Genomic DNA, 23,815 nt, shown 5'->3' with positions numbered 1-23,815 from the left:
TTCAAAATTACACCATAGGACTGTACCACCCAGACAATAAATCCTAATGAAACTATGTACTTTAGTTAATAGTATAATTATACTAATAATTATAATATTATAATAATATATAAAAATATTATTATAATTATCAGTTATAACAAAGTTTCCACACTAATGCAAAATGAAGTCATAGGGAAATAGGAGGGAGTACGGTAGGCAGTATATGGGAAACTGTACATTCTGCATTATTTTTCTGTAAACTGACAACTTCTCTAATAAACAAAAATGAGGATAAAAACAATGTATGGTATTTGTTTTAACAGCAGGAAACTAAAATACTAGCTGAATGAACATTGTATCTGTACTACTTCCAAACTAATGTGACTATGGATAAGCCACTTGGTCTCTTTAAGCCTTAAGTTCTTTTAACTGGATACACTGGGGGTTTACTAATTTTAATGGCTAACATGTATTGAGCATTCTTTGTTACTGGACCAAGTATTCTTTTAAGGTTTCAACAGCCTCATAAGGCAGCTACTACTATTGACAAACTCATTTTAGAGACGAGGGAACTGAGGCCCAGATGTAATTTGCCCCAGGTTCATAGCTAATCACAGGCATATCAACCCAGTTTGACGCTAGAGCTTACCATCTTATCCACTATGATAATCTTTCTTTACTTGGGCCAAAAAGAGAATCAACATACTGTGAAAATTGAATACTATCATATAAATTGAATGAGAGGAGGGAGAGAGATTTTCCCTAAATCATCTAGGTAGATTATCTGCATTAGCTTTTCTGTTGGGATCATAAACTCCTTTAAGTATCCATCAAAAGCTATGAACTCTTACTTCTGGTGGACGTCCTTTGTTACTTTGATGTGGCCTCACTCTCTCTAAGCCCAATTCTGCAAGTGAAATCATTGCCCTTCCCCCTACATGGGACATGACATCCAGGGGTGAAAGTCTCCCTGGTGATGACTCCCAGGGATGAATCTGGCCCTGGCACCATGGGATCAACAATTCCATCCTGACCAAAAGGGGGAAAAGAAGTGTAACTAATAAAGTATCAGTGGCAGAGAGAGTTCAAATAGAATAGAAAGGCTACTCTGGAGGTTGTTCTTACGCAAGCTTCAGTTAGACATTGCCTACCCATCATAACCTGCCAAACCCCCTGTCATGGTTAGGGACAGGTGTCAACTTGGCCAAGTTGTGGTACCTGTTCATCTGATTGGGCAAGCGCTGGCCTGTCTGTTGCAATGAGGACATTTCATAGGATTAGGTCATGATCACATCAGCTACATCCACAGCTGATTCCATTTGTAATCAGTCAAAGGGGAGTGTCTTCTGCAATTAGTGATGCTAAATCCAATCATGGGAAGCCTTTTAAGGAGGACTCAGAGGAGACAGGTTGCATTCCTGCTTTGGCTGGTGAGCCTCTCCTGTGGAGTTCGTCCAGGCCATCCATTGGAGTCATCGGCTTCGCAGCCTGCCCTGTGGATTTTGGACTCTGCGCTCCTACGGTCACGTGAGACACTTTCATAAATTTTATATTTGCAAGTGTTCCCTGTTGATTCTGTTTCTCTAGAGAACCCTAACTAATACATCTTGGTACCGGGAGTGGTTCTTAAGGAACAGAATCTTAAAAATGGGTTTTTATGAATGGTTTTCTACTCTGACTGGGCTCAGAGACACTAAGGACTCTGATTCCTGTAATCAGAATGACACTCCCAATCCATGGACTGAGTTGGCAAAGGAGATAGTCAAAATATCATCATTCGATTCTCCTAATGCTTCGCTTGTACGAAGCCAGACTCTGGGGGATAATGTTTTTGACACCTTCACAGAGTTTTGTAGGAATAAGAGTTATAGAGATGTTGGTTGGTTGTTGTTAGATACACTGTCTACATTAAAGGGTGAAAGGGATGGGCTTAAGGCTTCAAACAAGAAGTTAAGTGCCGTCTGAAAGATGTAGAGGTTTCTATGAGTATCCTGAAGGAAAATTTTATTTCCTGTAGCCGTAGACTTGAGATCTCTGAAAATCAGACTCAGAATCTTATTGTTAGAGTAGCAACTTTACAACGTAAACTGAAATCTCAGTCTTGCATGGTGTCTGCCGTTAAAGTGAGGGCATTGATTGGAAAGGAGTGGGACCCTGAAAAATGGGATGGTGACATATGGATTGATAATGATGTTGGGGGTGAGGTTGAAACCCTAGACCATGCTGAGCCTTCTTTAGATAACCCTGTAATAGTCTGCCCTGAGGACATAGCCGCCCCACCTCCAGCCTGCCTTGAGGAATTGGCCACCCAACCTCCTCCTGAAGGGATTAGCCCTAGAGTTATTAATCCTGTTTCACCAGATGAAACTGCAAATGAAAGCCCTGAAGCAAATGGCTTGGGAGATATTTCTAATTCCTTTCATGACCCACCCCCACCACCCCTCATTTCTTCTAGACCTATAACTAGACTAAAGTCCCAACAGGCCCCTAAAGGTGAGGTACAAAGTATCACACATGAGGAGGTACGTTATACTCCAAAAGAACTGTGTGAGTTTTCCAATTTATATAGACAGAAATCAGGGGAATATGTGTGGCAATGGATTTTAAGAGTGTGGGATAATGGTGGGAGGAATATAAGGCTGGATCAGGCTGAATTTATTGATATGGGCCCACTAAGCAGAGATTCTGCATTCAATGTTATAGCTAAAGCAGTTAGAAAAGGTGTTAACAGCTTGTTTGGGTGGTTGGTTGAAACATGGATCAAAAGGTGGCCAACATTACCTGAGGTTGAAATGCCAGAACTGCCCTGGTATAATGTAGATGAGGGGATCCAGAGGCTTAGAGAGATTGGGATTAGAGTGGATTTATCATGCAAAGCCTGCTCTTACACCCCAGGAATGTCCAGAGGATGCACCTTTTACCAGAACAGTGAGAAATAAATTTGTGAGACTAGCACCATCATCCCTCAAGAGCTCTGTGGTTGCACTTCTCTGTAGGTCAGATATTACTGTAGGAACTGCTGTCACTGAGCTGGAATCCTTAAACACAATGGGGATGACAGGATCCCAAGTTGGCAGAAGCCAGGTGGCAGCACTTAATCACCAAAGACAGGGTAGACGTGGGTATTATAATAGACAACAAACTCAAAGGAGGCATCAAAATTATATGACACGCAGAGATTTGTGGCATTGGCTAGTAAATCATGGGGTGCCTAGAAATACAATAGAAGGGCAGCCTACTAAATTCTTGTTGGAGCTGTATAAACAAAAGAGTTCTAGGTCAAGGGAACAGAAGTCTACCCTGAATTACAAAAACACAGAGTCATGGCCCCTTAACCAATTTCCAGACTTGAAACAGTTTACAGACCCTGAGCCCCTTGAATGAAGGGGAGGCCAGGTCCCTATGGGGAAGAAACCTGTTACACTGCCACAAATTTATACTGTTAACCTTCCTGTAAGTCTTCCCCAAGGAGACCGACGGCCTTTTACCAGGGTAACTGTGCATTGGGGAAAAGGAAATGATCAGATATGTCGGGGATTATTAGACACTGGTTCAGAAGTGACATTAATTCCAGGGGACCCAAAACGTCACTCTGGACCACCAGTCAGAGTGGGGGCTTATGGAGGCCAGGTGATCAATGGAGTTTTAGCTCAGGTCCGTCTCACAGTGGGTCCAGTGGGCCCCCGGACCCACCCTGTAGTTATTTCCCCAGTTCCGGAATGTATAATTGGCATAGACATACTGAGCAACTGGCAGAATCCCCACGTTGGTTCTCTAACTCGTGCAGTGAGGGCTATTATGGTGGGAAAGGCCAAGTGGAAGCCACTAGAACTGCCCTTACCAAGCAAAATAGTAAATCAAAAGCAATACCGTATTCCTGGAGGGATTGCAGAGATTACTGCCACTCTTAAGGACTTGAAAGATGCAGAGGTGGTGATTCCCACCACATCCCCATTCAACTCTCCTATTTGGCCTGTGCAGAAAACAGATGGGTCTTGGAGAATGACAGTGGATTATCGTAAACTCAACCAGGTGGTAACTCCAATTGCAGCTGCTGTTCCAGATGTAGTATCATTGCTTGAGCAAATCAATACATCCCCTGGTACCTGGTATGCAGCTATTGATCTGGCAAATGCTTTTTTCTCAATAGCTATTAGTAAGGACCACCAGAAACAGTTTGCTTTCAGCTGGCAAGGTCAGCAATATACTTTCACTGTCCTACCTCAGGGGTATATCAACTCTCCAGCCCTATGTAATAATCTTGTTCGCAGAGACCTTGATCATTTCTCCCTCCCACAAGACATCACACTGGTCCATTATATTGATGATATCATGTTGATTGGACCTAGTGAGCAAGAAGTAGCAACTACTCTAGATTTACTGGTAAGGCATTTGCGTGTCAGAGGATGAGAGATAAATCCAACAAAAATACAGGGGCCTTCCACCTCAGTAAAATTTCTAGGTGTCCAGTGGTGTGGGGCATGTCGAGATATCCCTTCTAAGGTGAAGGATAAATTGCTGCATCTGGCCCCTCCCACAACCAAAAAAGAGGCACAACGCCTAGTGGGTCTTTTTGGATTTTGGCGACAACATATTCCTCATTTGGGTGTGCTACTCCGGCCCATTTATCGAGTGACCAGAAAAGCTGCTAATTTTGAGTGGGGACCTGAACAAGAGGAGGCTCTGCGACAGGTCCAGGCTGCTGTGCAAGCTGCTCTGCCACTTGGGCCGTATGATCCAGCAGATCCAATGGTGCTGGAAGTGTCAGTGGCAAATAGAGATGCTGTCTGGAGCCTTTGGCAGGCCCCTATAGGAGAATCACAATGCAGACCCTTAGGATTTTGGAGCAAAGCCTTACCATCTGCTGCAGATAACTACTCTCCTTTTGAGAAACAGCTTTTGGCCTGCTACTGGGCCTTAGTAGAGACTGAATGCTTAACCATGGGCCACCAAGTTACCATGAGACCTGAGTTGCCTATCATGAGTTGGGTGTTGTCTGACCCACCAAGCCATAAAGTTGGGCGTGCACAACAGCACTCTATTGTAAAGTTGAAATGGTATATACGAGATAGAGCCAGAGCAGGTCCTGAAGGCGCAAGTAAGTTACATGAAGAAGTGGCACAGATGCCCATGGTTTCCACTCCTGCTGCCACATTACCTTCTCTTTCCCAGACCAGAGCTATGGCCTCTTGGGGAGTTCCTTACAGTGAATTGACTGAGGAAGAGAAAACTCGGGCCTGGTTTACAGATGGTTCAGCACGATATGCAGGTACCACCCGAAAGTGGACAGCTGCAGCATTACAACCCCTTTCTGGGGTGTCCTTGAAGGACAGTGGTGAGGGGAAATCCTCCCAGTGGGCAGAACTTCGAGCAGTGCACCTGGTTGTTCATTTTGCTTGGAAGGAAAACTGGCCAGAGGTGCGTTTGTATACTGACTCATGGGCTGTTGCTAATGGTTTGGCTGGATGGTCAGGGACTTGGAAAGACCATAATTGGAAAATTGGTGACAAAGAGGTCTGGGGAAGAAGTATGTGGATAGACCTTTCTGAGTGGGCTAAAAACATGAAGATATTTGTGTCCCATGTGAATGCACACCAGAGGGTGACTTCAGCAGAGGAAGATTTTAATAATCAAGTGGATAAGATGACCCGTTCTATGGATACTAGTCAGCCTCTTTCCGCAGCAACTCCTGTTATTGCCCAATGGGCTCATGAACAAAGTGGTCATGGTGGTAGGGATGGAGGTTATGCATGGGCTTAGCAACATGGGCTTCCACTCACCAAGGCTGACCTGGCTACAGCCACTGCTGAGTGCCCAATCTGCCAGCAGCAGAGACCCACACTCAGCCCCCGATATGGCACCATTCCCCGAGGTGACCAGCCAGCTACATGGTGGCAGGTTGATTACATTGGACCACTCCCTTCATGGAAGGGGCAGCGATTTGTTCTAACTGGAATAGACACATACTCTGGATATGGGTTTGCTTTCCCTGCACGCAATGCTTCTGCCAAAACTACTATCCGTGGGCTTACAGAATGCCTTATCCATCGTCATGGTATTCCACATAGCATTGCTTCGGATCAAGGAACACACTTCACAGCAAATGAAGTGCGGGAATGGGCACATGCTCATGGAATTCTCTGGTCTTACCATGTTCCCCATCATCCAGAAGCAGCTGGATTGATAGAACGGTGGAATGGCCTTTTGAAAACTCAATTACGGTGCCAACTAGGTGGCAAAAACTTGAAAGGCTGGGGTAATGTTCTCCAGGAAGCTGTGTATGCTCTGAATCAGCATCCGCTGTATGGTGCTGTTTCTCCCATAGCCAGGATCCATGGGTCCAGGAACCAAGGGGTGGAAATGGGTGTGGTACCACTCACTATTACTCCTAATGATCCACTAGGAAAATTTTTGCTTCCTGTCCCTGCTACCCTGAGTTCTGCTGGTCTACAGGTTTTAGTTCCAAAACAGGGTGTGCTTTCTCCAGGAGAAACAGCAGTGATACCACTGAACTGGAAGTTAAGATTGCCACCTGGCCACTTTGGGCTACTTATGCCTCTGGATCAACACACCAAGAAGGGGATTACATTATTGTCTGGGGTAATTGACCCTGACTATCAGAAGGAAGTAGGACTGCAACTACATAATGAAGGTAAAGAAGAGTTTTCTTGGAATATAGGAGATCCCCTGGGGCGTCTATTAGTACTACCATGCCCTGTGATTAAAATCAATGGAAAACTGCAACAACACAATCCAGGCAGGACCACTAATGGCTCTGAGACTTCAGGAATGAAGGTTTGGGTCACCCCACCGGGCAAAGAACCACGGCCAGCTGAAGTGCTTGCTGAGGGGAAAGGGAACATGGAATGGGTAGTGGAAGAAGGTAGTGATAAATATGAACTTCGACCACGTGATCAGTTACAGAAACAAGGACTGTAATGCTGTTTTGTTTGTGTTATACTATTTAAGTTGTAAGATATCAAGTTTAAGAATGAATATTGCCCAAGGATTTGCACCCTATTCTGGAGAGATTTAATGTGTTTCCAGTTATATGCTGGACAGTTGAGTATTGTCAGGTAAAAGAAAAAATGTGTGCTTATTTGTTTTCATTTGGAAATTAAGTATGGTCTAAGGTGATATATATATATGTGTGTGTGTGTGTGTGTGTGTGTGTGTGTGTATGTGTGTCAAGTTGACAAGGGGTGGACTGTCATGGTTAGGGACAGGTGTCAACTTGGCCAAGTTGTGGTACCTGTTCATCTGATTGGGCAAGCGCTGGCCTGTCTGTTGCAATGAGGACATTTCATAGGATTAGGTCATGATCACATCAGCTACATCCACAGCTGATTCCATTTGTAATCAGTCAAAGGGGAGTGTCTTCTGCAATTACTGATGCTAAATCCAATCATGGGAAGCCTTTTAAGGAGGACTCAGAGGAGACAGGTGGCATTCCTGCTTTGGCTGGTGAGCCTCTCCTGTGGAGTTCGTCCAGGCCATCCATTGGAGTCATCGGCTTTGCAGCCTGCCCTGTGGATTTTGGACTCTGCGCTCCTACGGTCACGTGAGACACTTTCATAAATTTTATATTTGCAAGTGTTCCCTGTTGATTCTGTTTCTCTAGAGAACCCTAACTAATACACCCCCCAACTAGTAAGAACACCTAGGACAATACATAAGATTCCACAAGGGTTCCAGGCACTAGCGTAACTTTCCAGAAACCTACAACCTCCAGATGGGTCCCTTGTCCAGATAAGTCCTGAAAACTAGAGGGCCCAGCCTCTCCAGAACATCAGACAGTTCCATCTCCCTACCCCATATTAGTGACAGACCCTTTCAATATGAAAAATTTAGAATGGCCATAGCCCAAACAACCCTAAAGAGAGGGATAGAAAGATCAAAGGTGATGTTGGAGTTATACAATGAAGATGGGATTTGACAAATGAATATGAATGCTGAATCATTAAATTGATACCTATATAAGTCTCCAGTATCTTTATAACCCATGTCAAACTCTGAAATATGTTCTACAACTAATTGTGGTGCTGTGCTTTGAAATTTATTGCTTTTTTGTATATATATGCTTTTTAACAAAAAAGAAAACAACGATTGTGATGATAAAAAAATATTTAAGCCTTCTAGCCTCCTATATTCTGGAGCAGCTAGAAGGAAAAAAATCTGAGAGAATCGTATGGTAGCCCATGACAAACTCTAGGATCTGTCCTGTAAATACCTGTTGAAGAATTCTTCGAAAACTATTGCTTTTTTTTTCCTTTGCTTTGTATATATATGTTATACTACACAATAAAAAAGTTAAAAACAAACAAACAAAAAACTGCTGTGAACTCTTAACCCAGTAACCTGCTCCCTCCTCCTTTCTCAAAATAAAAACCGTATTTTTGCCTACCATTTTAGGGTGTTTTTGTCCCCCATCCTGTCATCCTAGGTCCCAAGTTAAGGACTCCTCATTTCCATTAATATTTACCTCTGCAACTACAGGCACAGGCCTGGTATTTTCTTTACGGAACAAATAATTGCCAGAAGCTGATAGACAGCACTGTGTTTGTAATAAGGTCCCTTCTTTCAATCTAGTTCGCTTTGTCTTTTGGCCACAGCTCTGGTTTAGAATTCATGGCAAACCTCTTGTTCATGGTTAGCTGCTGAGTCCAGCAACATTTACTTGATGCAGCCTGTGTTCAGCATGTGTCAAATTCAAGATATCAAGGTCAATAAAGTCACTGTCAGCCTTCTTAGTATAGACCTCCTGGCCTCATAGATTCTGTCAGGAAGGACATGAGGAGAGCAGTCTGGTGTGGAAAGAGCACTGGGCTGGAGGTAAGGAGATTTTGGCTGCTGTTCTTGAGCCCCTCAACCTACCAATGGTGTGAACCTGAGCAAATCCCCAAACCTGAGGTTAGCTTCCTCAATTTTTTTTTCCAGTGGTTGGTTTTGGCCAAACTTTTTATTTAGTATTCTGTAGTTGTTTAACATGCACTTAAATGGTCTTTTTGGAGGAGAGGGAAAGGAGAGGCTTTTGCAGATGCCTAAGAAAATATCAGAAAAGCAAAATATGGTCAGCATTGTCTATTTGCTTTTTGGGGTTTACTAGGTGAATAGCACTTTCTTTACACAAGCATCTGATTTCAGGTTTTTCATACTGTGAACACTGAAATTTCAGTTTGAAGACATCTGAAATCCTAAGAGTAGCATTCTTCTAACCACCCTACAGGATATAAGCAGAATGATTCGTCTCTCCATCTTAGATGGCTGGATGTTTGTGGAAACCCTTAGGAGTGCTTGCTGAATTTACTGGGGAAAATCAGATAGAAAGGAACACTTTTGCTTGGAAAATTACGACACTATTATACTAGTCAAGTTTAACACATTTAACATTTACTTGTTGACAGCAATATTATAATCAAATGAAATGAAAAATGTTTTACTTTTTCCTCACATGAACATAAAAATTATGGAGGAAACTTAAGGAAATATTTTAAAGGAACACAGTTTTTCCCCTTAATAGTCCTTGGGTAGTTATGACAACAGTTTCCACTTATTGTTTGTTTCTTTGGACAGGGATTTGGTCCACAGTTTTGTTTTGATTTAGTATCTGTTTCTGTCTCCCCCTCTATCAATCAGCTTCCTCTACAGCTCTGCTTGAATAGCTGTCTTGAGTAGAATATCCATCATCTCTTGGTAACAAGTAATAAACATCTCCATGGGAGGGCACGGGTTCCCTTTGTGATGGGCCTTCACAACTGTCCCTTCCACATGATATAAGAGCTCTTCCTCCCATTTCCCTGCTGCTGTGAACTGCTCCTGAGGGAAGCTCTTTTAGGAGGACCCCCACGTTGTGGTGGTGGTCCTCTTTTTACTGGAAGTGGTCCCCTGGAAGAACTCATGTTAAAATTCATGGAATAGTCACCATCATCTATGTGCCCTCCATGTGAGGGAGGGCCCCTGGTTCCTCCACTTCCTCCTCCTCCACCTCTAAGATCTCTAGAAGGGCCTCTGCTTCTTGGAGGTGGAGCTGGTCCACGTCTATCATAACTTCCAAATGATGGTTGAGTGGCTTGTCTCACTGTGATGACTTTTCCATATAAGCACTTTCCATTCATGTTTCTGATTGCATCCTTGGCATTGGCCAAGCTTTCAAAGGTGACAAAAGCAAAACCTCTTGAATTGTTGGTCTCATGGTCTTTCATCACAGGTACTTCCACTATTCATCCATTTTTGCCAAATATTCCTTTAAGGACTTTCTCATTTGTTTCTATATTGAGCCCACCAATAAAGAGCTTTCCTGGACAATCTGCTTCAGCCATTTTTTTCTAGGAGTTGACAAGGTGAACGGAGTTTCAAGCTTCTACAGGTTCACCGACAAGCACTTCCTAATGTCTCAGCGCGTGTGAGGGCTGCAGAGTTGGATGAGGGGGGAAGCTGCTAGCACTACTGCACAGCAAGTGGTAGTTTCTCATTTTAAAGTAAGATAATAATTGAGCTGCCTGTAACCCAGGGTTTTTTGTGAGGATCAAATAAAATAATGCCTAGAAAACATGCTTTAAATACAGTGGAGTTGAGTATGATTTCTGGCACGAGGCACAGCAGTCGTGCTGGTCTGGCCCAGTGGTGGCTCTGCTACTTCACATGTGGTTGCTAGGGATGCAGCCGCCTTGGCCTCTGCAGCCAAGACGTTGGGGTGGACCAGGACTGGCCCAAGTGGTCATTAAGGAAAGTGATGTGGATGATGAAGATGATAATCTTCCTGCCAATTCTGACACATCACAGAATCTTGCAAATAATAGCAAGATATGTCCTATTGATACCACAGTTTCTTATGCCGATACTGATGGGAAAATTTCCATTTGTTCGAAAATCAGAGAGAACATTGGTATTATCCAAAGGACTGATACAAGGCAGAAGTATCTGATTCACCTGATTCAGAACCCACTGAGAATGGAAAGCTACAAGCACTATTGCAAAATAATTTTTATTACATCACCATCCGTCATTTGGATCTAATTGGCATTGTATAGATAACTCCATCTAACAGCAAACTGCCCTTTTTTCTCTAGCTCACATGGAACATTCACCAGGATGGACCACAGTCATTTTATGATATAGCATAACAAATTTAAAAGAAAACAAATGATACGAAGATTGCTCTCAATAAAAAATGGAATTCAACTGAAACAACAGACGAATAGTGGGAAAATACAAAAATATTTGGACATTAAAAAACACCCACCTAAATAATATATGTATCAAAGAAAAAGACTCAAGATACACTGCAAGAATATTTTGAACTAATTGAAAATGAAAATACAACTTTTCAAATTTTGTAGGATGTGATGGAATTAGAGTTCGGAGAAAAATTGTAGCATCTGATGCATATTTTAGAAAAGAGGAAAGACTGAAAATCAGTAATATTAAGTCCTATCTTTGGAAACAAAAAAAGCAAAGCAAATAAAATCAAAAGTAATCAGAAGAAAAGAAATAATGAAAATTTACACAGGAACCAATCAAACTGAGCACAGGAAATTAATAGAGAAAATCAGTCAAACCAAAAGGCAGTTCCTTGAAAAGATCAAGAAAGTTGATAAACCTTCAAGCAATCTAATCAAGATAAATAGAAAAAAAAGTCACAAATTACAAATATTTGAAATGAAAGAATGTCAACAATATTATGGATATTTAAAGGAATATTTTGAAGCTTGTATATATGTCTATATCCTGCAGAACCAGCAGCAAGGAATTACCTCAAAAGAAGAAATAGGGGATCACCTAGCTGGACTGCCTTATAATAGTCAGATGAGATTTTGAAGAGAAAGGCAGTAATGTCAGGGTAATCAGTCTAAAATATTTATTAGGGGAATTTATGTACAGAAAGTTGCAGCTAGATCATGATGGGGAGATGGCAAGACATTCACCTGAGCATGTCTATGCCTATTGCAAATGCTCCAAACGTTATATTGGTTGAGGAATAAAGGTAGCTAAGTAACAGGGGCTTGTGTTCAAGTATTGGGAAAACATTTAGGTATGGGCTTTCTCCTCAGAATAAACAGTGCTCAGGGTGGGCTGCACTCATGTTTATAGCAGCCAAAGCTCAGCATGCTTCCAAGATTTTATGGGAGGGGATGTCTGAGGAGGAAGGTAAGGTTGAGGTCAATCCTCAGACAGGTAGGAGATGGTACATGTATCCCACAAGGTGGAGCACAAGGGTCTTTAGTGCTGTGAAACAACTCTGTAGGATATTATAATAGTTATAAATACTTGACTTTATTCTTTTGTCAAATTCCATGGAAATGTTCATTGGAAAGTTTGGACCATAATGTAAACTCTGGACTATAGTTTGTATTAGTTAGGATTCTCTAGAGAAACAGAATCAACAAGGAAATATCTATAAATATAAAATTAATAAAAGTGCCTCATGTAACCGTGGGAATGTAGAGTTCAAAATCTATAGGGCAGGTTGAGAAGCTGACGACTCTGATGGAGGGTCTGGAACAAGAGAGGCCACAGGAGAGGCTTGCCGGCCAAGGCAGGGAGAGAGCCTCTTTCTTCTGAATACTTCTTAAAAAGCTTCCACTAATTAGATTAAGCATCACTCGTTGCAGAAGACACTCCCATGGCTGATTACAAATGGAATCAGCTGTGGATGCAGCCGATGTGATCGTGATTTAATTCTATGAAATGTCCACATAGCAACAGACTGGCCAGTGCTTGCTTAAGACAAACAGGTACCAACACCTTGCCAAGTTGACACATGAACCTGACCATGACATAGTTAATATGTCAATATAGTTTCAAATTTTGGGAAAAGTCAATACACTAATTAATTAATGCAAGATGTTAATAATAGGGGGATCTATGTGGGGAGAGGGAAAAGGGAAAATATGGGAAAGTTGTACTTTCTGCCTAATTTTTCTGTAATCTTAAAACCACTTTAAAAATAAACCCTATTCACGGGAAATGACTCCCTGGGATGAGTCTGGTCCTGACACCGTGGGATCAGCAGTTCCATCCTGACCAAAAGGGTGAAAAGAAGTGTAACTAATAAAGTATCAGCGGCAGAGAGAGTTCAAATAGAGTCGAGAGGCTATTCTGGAGGTTGTTCTTATGCAAGCTTCAGTTAGACATCGTTACCTGTCATAACTGCCAAACTCCAACCAAAACCATTCTAGCCAAAAGAACACCTAGGGCATTATATAAGATTCTACAAAGGTTCCATGCACTAGGGTAACTTCTAGTTTGCTAGCTGCCAGAATGCATATACTAGAAATGGAATGGCTTTTAAAAAGGGGAATTTAATAAGTTGCTAGTTTACAGTTCTAAGGCTGAGAAAATGTCCCAGTTACAGCAAGTCTACAGAAATGTCCAATCAAAGGCATCCAGGGAAAGATACCTTGGTTCAAGAAGACTGATGAAGTTGAGGGTTTCTCTCTCAAGTGAGAAGGCACGTGGCAAACAAAGTCACAGTTTCTCTCTCAGCTGTAAGGGCACATGGCGAGCAAGGCATCATCTTCTAGCTTTCTCTCCTGGCTTCCTGCCTCATGAAACTCCCCAGGAGGCATTTTCCTTCTTCATCTCCAAAAGTCACTGGTTGATGGGCTCTCTGCTTCGTGGTGCTGCAGCATTCTCTGCGCTCTCTGAATCTCTCATTCTCCAAAATGTTTCCTCTTTTATAGGACTTCAGAAACTTATCAAGACCCACCCAAATGGGTGGAGACATGCCTCTACCTAATCCAGTTTAACAACCTCTCTTGATTAAATCACATCTCCAGGGAGATTATCTAATTACAGTTTCAAAAATACAATACAGAATAGGGACTAGAAGAGGTGACTGCCTTTACAAAATGGAATTAGGATTAAAACATGGCTTTTCTAGGGTACATACATCATTTCAAACCAGTACAGTAACTTTCCAGAAACCTACAACCTCCAGATAGGTCCCTGGACCAGATAATTCCAGAAATGCAGAGGGCCCAGCCTCTCCAGAACATCAGATAGTTCCATCCACCTATCCCTTATTATTGACAGCTCCTTCCAACATGAAAAAGTTAGAATAGGCATAGCCCAAATACCCCTAAAGACTGGGAGAAAGACCAAGGGTGATGGTGAAGTTATACAGAGAAGGTAGGTTTTAACAAACAAGTATGACTGCTGAATCATTATATTGATATTTCTTTTAGTATCCAGTACCTTAGAACAGCTAGAAGTAAGAACCTAAAATTGTGGAATTGTAACCCTTACCAAACTCTGAAATCTGTTCCGCTAATTGTTGTGGTGTGCTTTGAAATTTATTGCTTTTTTGTATATGTGTTATTTTTCACACACACACAAAAATTCTAGTCTCCAGTGTTTCTGGAGCAGCTAGAAGGGTAAATTTACTTGTTGATGTATACTTTGAAAATCATTGCCTTTTCTTTCTTTCCTTTGTATATATGTTATATATAACAATAAAAAAAAATTTTAAAATAAAAAAATAAAGCTTATTAATTTAAAAGAAAAACAGTGAAGTACTAACATATACATGATTACTGTTGTTAAGGCAAGCTATAAGTAGACCAAGTGTCTTTGGAATGTTTAATCTGAGAAGTGAGGATTTCAGATTGAGAGGCATTATCAGCTATGGAAGAAGAATAAGGAGAGTGGGCCCTTTTTCTCTTTTTTTAAACTGGTTTGCAAAAGTCACTCTTTTAACGTCATACATTTGTGGGAAGTCATGGATTTTCAACTCATCTCCACATTACACAGAGCAAGTAGAAAACACTGATTAGGTTTATAGTTGTTGGTATTGTAGGGATAAACCTTAGGTCCTACTGTATTTTCACCTTTACTAATCTCTAGTTCCAAATTGTTCCAAGGCTTCTGTTATTAAGAATCATGGCCAATGGACCCTGATCACGTGTCTTCTACAATACAGAGAAGATATCTCTCCTACCATTCAGGCTGAGCAGTTAGGTTTAGTACCCAAAGGAAAAAAAGGAAATTGTAATGCTCTGGAAGACCCTGTCAGAAGAAAAGTAGAAGGCATGTTTATTCTGGTCTCAGAATATGTGGGAAAGAGGTAATGAGAGGGGCATTTGCAAGAAAGCCAAAAATTGGTAGCTTTTGTTCCATTCTCCTTTTTGATCTTGTTATAAGGCTGCCACTTATGGTGATTCTTTGTCAAGCTGGGAGGCAACTGTATGGCAGTGGTGGATGGTGATGGCTAGATAAAAGAGCCTGAGGCAGCATTCCTAGCTGCCATAATCCAATTGTGTTTGGATGGGATGTTGCTGGAAATTGCCCAGAATGGCTGCTCCAGTGGTGGGTGAGGTCAGACCCTCAAGGGGTGTCACCTCCAGGACTCCATGAGGATATTAGCACATGAGCAAGAGCTGACTTGGGATGGAGTCATTGGGTGTGGGGAGTGGGGATGGGTCTTGCCAGGCCATGACTGAGCAAAAATAACAGACTTTGTATTCCTCAGTCATACAATTCAGCATACCTAAGGATCACATCAGCCACCACACAGTGGAAACCAACACAAGGATCGCAGGCTATGTGGAAAGAATAATACTTTGAATCCTGTAAGTCTTCCCCTGTACGCAGACGACAGCTTGGGAAGGACAGTGTGAGAAGAACAGCTCTGATAGAGAGCTGAAGTTTGAGCTGATGGAATATTTTGTATTACAGTGACTGTTCAAGCTGCAAATATTTGAGGTAAGCCCCTGCTCCCTCACTTCCCCCTAAATGGAGCAAAGTATTGATAAGAATATTAGATGGGGTATAGAAAATAAAGACATTAGATTGTTCTTTGTTCTGCTGAGGAACAGTATAAATTTGAGAATTTGCTAGTGAATCCGCTGTACCTCACCCTGCTCCCACTCCCCCATTCCTCAATCTCAGATGATATCCTGGTTTCTTTTCTCACTAAGAAAATTAAAGTAATTTGAAGAGAACTTCTACAAGTTTCTATCACTATATCTTCTTACCTACCACCGTTTGTGTCCTTACACTGCCTTCTCTTCAGTTACTGTAGAGGAATTCTCTGATCTGAGGGCCCATTTTTATCACTGTCTTTGAGTTCTTATTCTAACTATATGCTCCACATCCCAGGCAATGTTACATGGCCAAAACACAAGCATCTTTTCCAAGAAAGAACAACTGATTTTTTCTTCCTAAGAGATCTGGAGCTCTGTTCAGTATTACAAATTGTGTGACTCTGCCACCCCCCACCTCCCCACCCCCACTTAGTAGCTACTCCCCAAGGTCTTGAAAAACACAAGTTCCATTTGACCCAAGCACTTCTGGAAATAACTGGTCATAGAAGGGGTTGGAAATTTTTTGAACAACACATGCTTCTGACCTTGACTAGTTCAGTTCTCTGTGCTCAGAAAACTCCCTTAACACCCCAGTAGAGTTTAGGAGGGATCATGTATGGGCATGAACAGCAACAGATGAGCACCCACCAAAAGAAAACAATAATCCTTGAGAGAGCAACCTGGAGGATGGGAGGCACCATGCAAGCTAGCCACGTGTGCTGAATGAATGAAAGCAGTCCTGGCTGTCTCCAGGGTGATCTCTAGCAGCCAGCAGTGCTTCTGACTGTTTGCTGCCTTCTGAATATCAGGGCCAGCAGAAGGTGGTGGGAGTGAAACAAACTTAAACTCTCCTCTACTCTGTATGCAAGAAAAATCCTCATTTCTCAGTTCCTTAGATTTTAAGTAATCAATAATCCTTTGAGGATAACCAAAAATATCCTAAAAGTATAAGCTTATATATAATAGAATTGGACACACCATGGATGATCTAAACATTGTCACAATAATATTTACAACAAAATATTGACATATCTTGTCCTGTCCAGATGCAGAATTCTGGCAAAGATTTTTTTTTAAATAAGAGTAAGAAAGAAAACAAAAAATCATACCATCCAGCAGGGTGCCAAAGTGTATAGCCTGTAAGTACTCCTTTTCCCGCATGAAACCTTTGAGAGGAGTGGCCCAGCCTTCACTCAAAACTTGGACCCACTGGAGATCAAGCTACAAAACACGAAAAGCAGGTGAACATTTCCATAAGTTCTGTTATTTTTTTAGCCATCTAGCCTGGGGCAGCCCTTTCTTATTCAGTTGGCAAGAGTATGAGGACAGAACATTTTATGTGTTAAGTGTTCCCATATGTTATGCCAGCTGTGATCTAAGGGCCAAATGGGTTTGAGTCTAGAACTTTTCAGTGGGAGAGTAATGAAAAAATTTCAAGTTGAGATATTTTATTTGAGCACATTAGGTTTTATCTATCCTTATGATGTATAACTAGTTGAAAATTCACTGTGCATGCTTTCCTTTATTTTCTTCTCCCCCCGACCCCCCAAAAAAAATTCTGGTTTAGCTCTTTTTACCAAATGTACTGGTTATTTGACTGAATTGGTCCAACCATGGCTCCTAAAATAAAAGTCCAAAAGTCTTAGTATGATACTGAAAGTTCTCCAAACTCTGGCCCCTGGGGTCTATGTGGGGAACTCATCTCCTCCTACTCCCCACTTGGAGCCCATATGCCAACAGTGCCAGACAACTTGTTTGTCTCCGTCTTCCTCCCACCTGCAAACTCCTATTCATCCTTTAAAATCTGATTCGTTGGTTACTGCTCTGAAACCTTTCCTGTCATTCCTACAGCCAATAGAATTAATCATTAGATTCCTTATAGTTTTTCTATACCATGAAGACCAGCCTGTTATTGGAACTATTGCACTATACTATAATTATAATTATGAATTTACCCATCTACCTGGAGTACTGGGGCACTTAGGATTTATTTTACAGAGTCAGGGGTTCTGTTTGTAAATTTTTCATGGCTTAAGAGAGTATGGGGTCTTTATTTTGCCTCTTATAAAAATCTCCAAGGTTTTTATGGATAATAAAAAACATACCATTGAAGACTTGATCACCTCATATGAACCAAGTAAAATGGCCCATAAAAAGGCTAAGGCATGTGCATAGCAGTTTGCTGTGGTTATGTCCCATGTCCTCCAAGGAATAAAATCAGTCCAACCAAGGCTGTCTCCCTCTCTCCTCAGACTGGACTCTCCTTCGTGAGTGGAGAGTTGGGTATTAGTGGAGTAGAAAAAAATTGAGGCATTCACTATCACTTTAGATCAGGATTGCTTTGCATTCTCTTCACACTCCATCTCAATTGCCCAAGAAGCACTTGTATCTGGACAAACTGTATTCTTAGCTGCTGCCAGCAAATAATTACTGCCTGATGTCTATATAATGACAGCTATGTAAAATTACAAACACAGAAGTTTCTTTTCCAGTCTGCCTCTGTACATGGCCTGGTGGAAACTCTTGGTGAGAGATTTTTATGGAGAAGAGATTTTTTAAAATTGGACAAAATTAAATGTTTTTCCTCAAGACACTGTATTTCCCTTATCCATCCCTTCCTTGTTATTAAGAGAAATTGTAAGTGGATTATAGTGACCGATATTTATCCTAATTCTCCTTTGGCTAGTCTATACCCTCCTACCTTGGTAATTGATAATGAAGGGAGAGTTTCAGCCTCAGCTCGAACTTGGTCAAGTTTGTTCTCTGGCACAAAGAGTTCATGGATGCCTTTGGCTACTGTATGGGGTACAATGTTCTGAAACGAAGCAGAAATGGTAATAATCTGAAGTTAAAACTGTAAAAAGAATGCTTCAATAGATTATTTTTCATGACTTTATTAAATTTTTTTTAAACGACAACTCCACCCACCTGCTCTTGCAGAAGTTCCACCAGCTGCTGGACACAGTCACTCACTGAGTACAAACTGGTTTTAAGCACACACTCAGGAGCTTCTGGTTTCTCATAATCAGAATCAATACCCGTAAATCCTACAAGGAATAATAAGTGAAAATCACATCTGTGATTTTTTTTTTTAAATCAAAAAGGGCTAACGTGAATAAAGTGTAAAGTGAGAATTCAAATTATAGCAGCAAAGGTCAAGCAACCTTCTTTGGCCACTAGCCAGAGGTAAGAAAACATACAACTGTATTTTCCATATGAAAAGCCCCAAATTAGTAATAAAATCTGATTAGTTGAAGTCCTCTGCAGCTGATTAGAAATGAAAAGACAGACAAGAAGGGAAAACTCTGAACCACCCCTCGCCTTCACACACACACTTTCCCATATACATCTAACATTGCACTTCCCTGAACTTCATGGGTTATGACTGAGAAGGTGGACAGTTTTTTTTTCCTTTAAATAAAACCCCACATTTTAATAAGCCCATGGACGTATTGAAAATATTACAATTTGATAAAAATGTATGCATATTGCCTGAGTTTGGAAAAGTCATGTGCCTATGTGGAAAAGTGATTTAAGGTTCAGACAGAATTCTGGAAACAGAGTGAGGATCAATAGCCTGGGTGACTGGTAAAGGCACTGCCAGCTGATTCTCATACCTTTAATCTCCCCAGCCCGGGCCCGTTTGTAGAGGCCTTTTACATCTCTGCTTTCACAAATGTTTAAAGGTGCATCTATGAATATTTCGAAGAACGGCAGTCCTGCGGATTCATGGATTTTGCGAGCATTCTCACGATCCTGGGAGAAAATACGTTAATTAATGTAATAAGATGTTTTACAATGAAATTCTTAAACACATACTGCTGTGTGCTCTGTTATTTGGTGCTCTTAAGATAGCACTGGGAAAAACAAACAAACAAATAAAAAGGTAGCACTGGGCTTTGTGCTCTGCAGAGGCCACGGGGATCCGGTCCTTTAGAGAAAGTCCAGAAAAATAGTTTTGGTAAACACAATTCTCTGAAGGACTTTCAGAGAGAGCCACGGAGAGCAGTCTCTTATAGCAAGATACTGGGAAACCAAAGGCAAGTGCCACAAGCACCACATCTAAGGAGGGTAACAACAGAAAAAACTTGAAATAGGTAAGAGGTACTCTTCCCATTCAACATGAGATCCCGCCACTCAAAGGAGATACAGGAAGAGTGGCACCTCCTCAGTGACTTGGCATTAAAGCACAAGCATAGCATTATTTGGTAGTAAACTGCTCTGTTTTTTTTAGAGAACTGAACATTCTGAATTTTCAGAGAACTGAATGACAGAGAGTTAGATGGTTTTTTGTTTGTTTAGTGGTTTCTTCCTTTCATCTCTGGCCAAGTGCTTCTTTTAACTGTGAACGTGAAAGGGTTTATGTCAATTGGTGTCCTGGCATCTGGAAATGAATCAAGCCTTTATATAAGCAATGTTAAATAGAGGAATGAGGGCACGACAGAGGAGAGGAGAAAACGGTCGGGGAAACAAAATTCTAACACTCCGTTTTGCCCTTCCCTCTGCCTGCCTTCTTTTCCTGGCAATTTGAGAGTGCTCACCCTGTGTGTGGGGACAAATCATTTTACCTTGGCGAAGGGAGAAATGAAGCTGGTAATGCAGACCAGACCAGCGTCAGCAAACAGCCTGGCCACTTCAGCAATACGGCGGATATTTTCTTCTCTGTCTCCAGGAGAGAATCCAAGGTTTTTGTTCAGGCCGTGACGGATGTTGTCCCCATCCAGGGAATAGCAAGGGATGGCATGGGAGACAAGGTATTCTTCTAGAGCAAAACTTACTGTTGTTTTCCCAGCACCAGAAAGACCTGTTCAGAACAGGCAAGACAGACTGACATTGTCCTTGATTGTTTAAGATGATACACTGTTTAAAATGATAAAGTATAATTAAGCTCTCATCAGCCAAATCACAACCATTAAAATCTAGAAAAAACATCTCTTTCATATTTTGAAATAACTATCTGTCCTCTGTTAGGATTATAGCCTTTCAAAGCAACTGGGGATCATAAATAAGGGGACCTGGGGGCTAGATATAGTCCTTGGTGCGTTCTGTTTTGCTTACAGAGTGTTTTAAAAATTAACAAGTTGTACATAAGAATCCAGATTCTGGCTGTACTTGAAAAATGAGATCTGGTGACAGTGGTTCTCATCTGTCCTCGTGCAGCCGTCAGCTGGAATGGAGGGGAAGAGGCAAACCTTGAAGACTGGCAGGCTCAACTCCCTTTTGAATACCACTGAACAACCATCTGACAACACGACTTACATACCGTCCTCTTGGCTTCAAGATTTCTCCAAAATGGCTCGTAAAAGTTGAAGACTGAGAGCCATTCTGAACTAGACTGCAGAGGTATTCAGAGGTGCCATTCCTGCTTAGGTATTTTGAGAATTTACATGTGAATTGAGTGGCCTTGTGCCTCTCTCCACAGTTTCAAAACAAAATAATTGAGAACATACTTTATAATTTCTGTATGAGGGAGAAGATAAGGAGAAAGGGAAAGAAATGCACCCTGTCAAACTTATCTAAGAGCAAAGAATTTGGACTGCCCTGGAAAACACACTTAAAAAATTCCATTGTCCTAAAGATCTCTGAATTTTCTTCAAAATATTCTTCATATTCCATCATGCCAAGCCACTGTCAGCAGGTGGCTTGAAAGTGAAGAGGTGGCAAGAAAGTGAAGAAAAAGATAAAAGAGTAATAAGAGAAATAAGAGGAAAAGATGGAAAAATTAAGAGAAAGGTAGGTATAAAGAACAGGGAGGAAAAGAGACTTGGAAAAAAAGAGTCATATATGAAAGGTAAACTAATAGCTCCATATTTTAGTTATGTTTTTAAGCTATGCCCTAGGCCTTGACAAGGGATTATTAAAAGAAATGGCTACATGAAGAATATGTCCACAATCTTTGCTAAATCCTTGTTAGAGATGTCTATTATGTTATGTTATTCAATTTTATTTTGATAAAGACTTAGGCAATAAAGTTCTTTTAGAATTTATGTTGGGTTGGAAAGGGAGGGGAATTGGGGCTCCTGAAGTTCCGGTATATTCTCTCACATCAATACAAAAGTCATTTCACCAGTAAACAGCTTATGAAGGCCAACAAATAAAACTTCAGGAATATAGCTGTGTTTTGCCTACTGCTAGATATCATGTCTCTCAGACAAAGCTGAGGTGAACATTTTAGGAACAATGAGGGCTGGAACTGCCTATGTGAATAAAGCCAGCTCCTTGCCCCCAGTTTGTTCTCTCCCTGGCTGGAGAAAGTTGTTTTGATGCAGAGGTCCAAGGTTGGGTGAAAACAGAAAAGCACACTCTAAGTCTAAAGAGGGTAACAATAGAAAAAACTTGAAAATGATAGGAGGAATGAGCCTGACTTAGGCATGAAAGGGGAAGACTCAGAAAAGCAAAAAAAGATTCAAGGCTCATCACGGTCTTAGAATTGTCTTCATGTTAGAATAAAACAGCATTTATAAGTGGACCTTAGCACATAAATTGATTACATTAACCTGAATAAACGTATCTTTGTATCTGGGCTCATCTCCATTTGAAATTTCCTATCTACGAAATGATCTTGGTTTAAGTCCAGGCTATGTCAGGTTTATTCCCAGGGAACAATTTCCTCCACCTTATTCAGTATTGAGAGTCAATTTCTAATTATAGTTCTGTCACTAATCCTTTGCTATGGCATTCTGTGTCTACATAAACACTAGAAAAGGGAGAATTGTTTGCCATAGCTTGGAGCTATGTACCCCAGAAAAACATGTTCTTGAATACATTCCTGTGGGTATAAACTCTTATAAATAGGATCTTTTTGATGAGGTTACTTCAGTTAAGGTATGATCCAGCTAAATCAAAATGAGTCCTAATCCTACAAAGGAAGGCCATATTGGGAATGTCACAGAGACAGAAAAGCCAGAAGAAGCAACCAGAAGCCAAACCTCTAGGGAACCACATATTTAGGCATGAATGTGAAAATTATAGAATCCCTTAAAGTTGGCAGAGAATGTCACAATCAACTTGTCCCATCCTCTCATGCCAGAGAGGAGAAAATTGAGGCCTGGAGACATTCCGTAACTTGATCAGAGTTCTCGTTCTCACTCTGATAGAGGTAGGACTGAAACCCAAGCTTTCTACTACAGATGTCTGCCTCCTTCCGGTGTTAAAATAAACTGGCAACGTGAAATATATTTCACTCCTTTCCTCAAAGTTGTGTGACCTATTCTACAAATTGATTTTCCAGGCAAAAACATAGACAGATAAACACGGCATACCTGTCATCCACACAGTACATCCTCGGAACCCGCCCCTTGTTCCGACCACCTGCCCTCTCTTGTTCCTGCTCACGTGGTGGGCCTGGTAGACCACATTGGTGGATTTCTGCTGGTTCCCCTACAAATGAGACAAGACCAAGCACAGTATTTAATTAACAAAATACATCACATTCTTCACTGGTGCAATAGAAACTCATTTTTAGCTTTTTAATTACAAAGCTGAAGTATGTGACAACTCACACGAAAGACATTTTGTGAAAGGAAGGCTCACACTTACCCCTCCTAATACAATTTCTTTTTTCATTTCTGAAAATTACCTTAATGCCATTATCTACTTGTATATATTTTTCATAGTTGAGTGCCTGTACATGCTTCACTCATTCTGCTTCTTTCACTAGATGTTATTCATAATTTTTGTTTCCACATAACATTTTTAAATACTGCAAACATTTCATTGGTTCATATAACACAATTTACTAAGTAATTAATAAAATTATAATCTAATAACTGATTACATTAATAGTCTTCCCTGTCACTCTTCCTCTATAATTCTCATACAAAGTAAAACATTTATTAATTCTGGTAATTTCACAACGGACACTGCCTTTAGAATGCCAGTCATGATCCTTTGAAAGTGTAATTCCCATTACACTATTTTTTAAACCTCTATAATACTTTTGGTTCCATGCCATTTAAAAATTTGTACTTTGGGTAATCCACAGTGGTTAGGAGGAATGTCTAATTTCTATAAATACATGTTCTGTCCCA

At 41.0% G+C, this 23,815-nt stretch overlaps 1 protein-coding gene and 1 pseudogene across 2 annotated transcripts in view; both read right to left on the bottom strand.

The window, feature by feature from the left end:
- Nucleotides 1-23,815, bottom strand: part of PAPSS2 (3'-phosphoadenosine 5'-phosphosulfate synthase 2) — a 126,866-nt gene that overhangs the window by 34,691 nt on the left and 68,360 nt on the right. For both annotated transcript variants that reach the window (XM_077125329.1, XM_077125330.1), the window contains exons 2-7: nt 23,048-23,165; nt 20,354-20,589; nt 19,403-19,541; nt 18,714-18,832; nt 18,487-18,600; nt 16,895-17,006 (exon numbers count right to left, since the gene is read on the bottom strand). In XM_077125329.1, the coding sequence (XP_076981444.1) occupies nt 16,895-17,006; nt 18,487-18,600; nt 18,714-18,832; nt 19,403-19,541; nt 20,354-20,589; nt 23,048-23,165 (838 nt within the window). The remainder of the gene's footprint in view (nt 1-16,894; nt 17,007-18,486; nt 18,601-18,713; nt 18,833-19,402; nt 19,542-20,353; nt 20,590-23,047; nt 23,166-23,815) is intronic.
- Nucleotides 5,385-16,882, bottom strand: LOC143653938 (RNA-binding motif protein, X chromosome-like; annotated as a pseudogene).

Source organism: Tamandua tetradactyla, chromosome 13, assembly GCF_023851605.1.
Source record: "Tamandua tetradactyla isolate mTamTet1 chromosome 13, mTamTet1.pri, whole genome shotgun sequence".
In the NCBI taxonomy this organism is placed as follows: Eukaryota; Metazoa; Chordata; class Mammalia; order Pilosa; family Myrmecophagidae; genus Tamandua; species Tamandua tetradactyla.
This window is presented reverse-complemented; position numbering and strand designations above follow the sequence as displayed.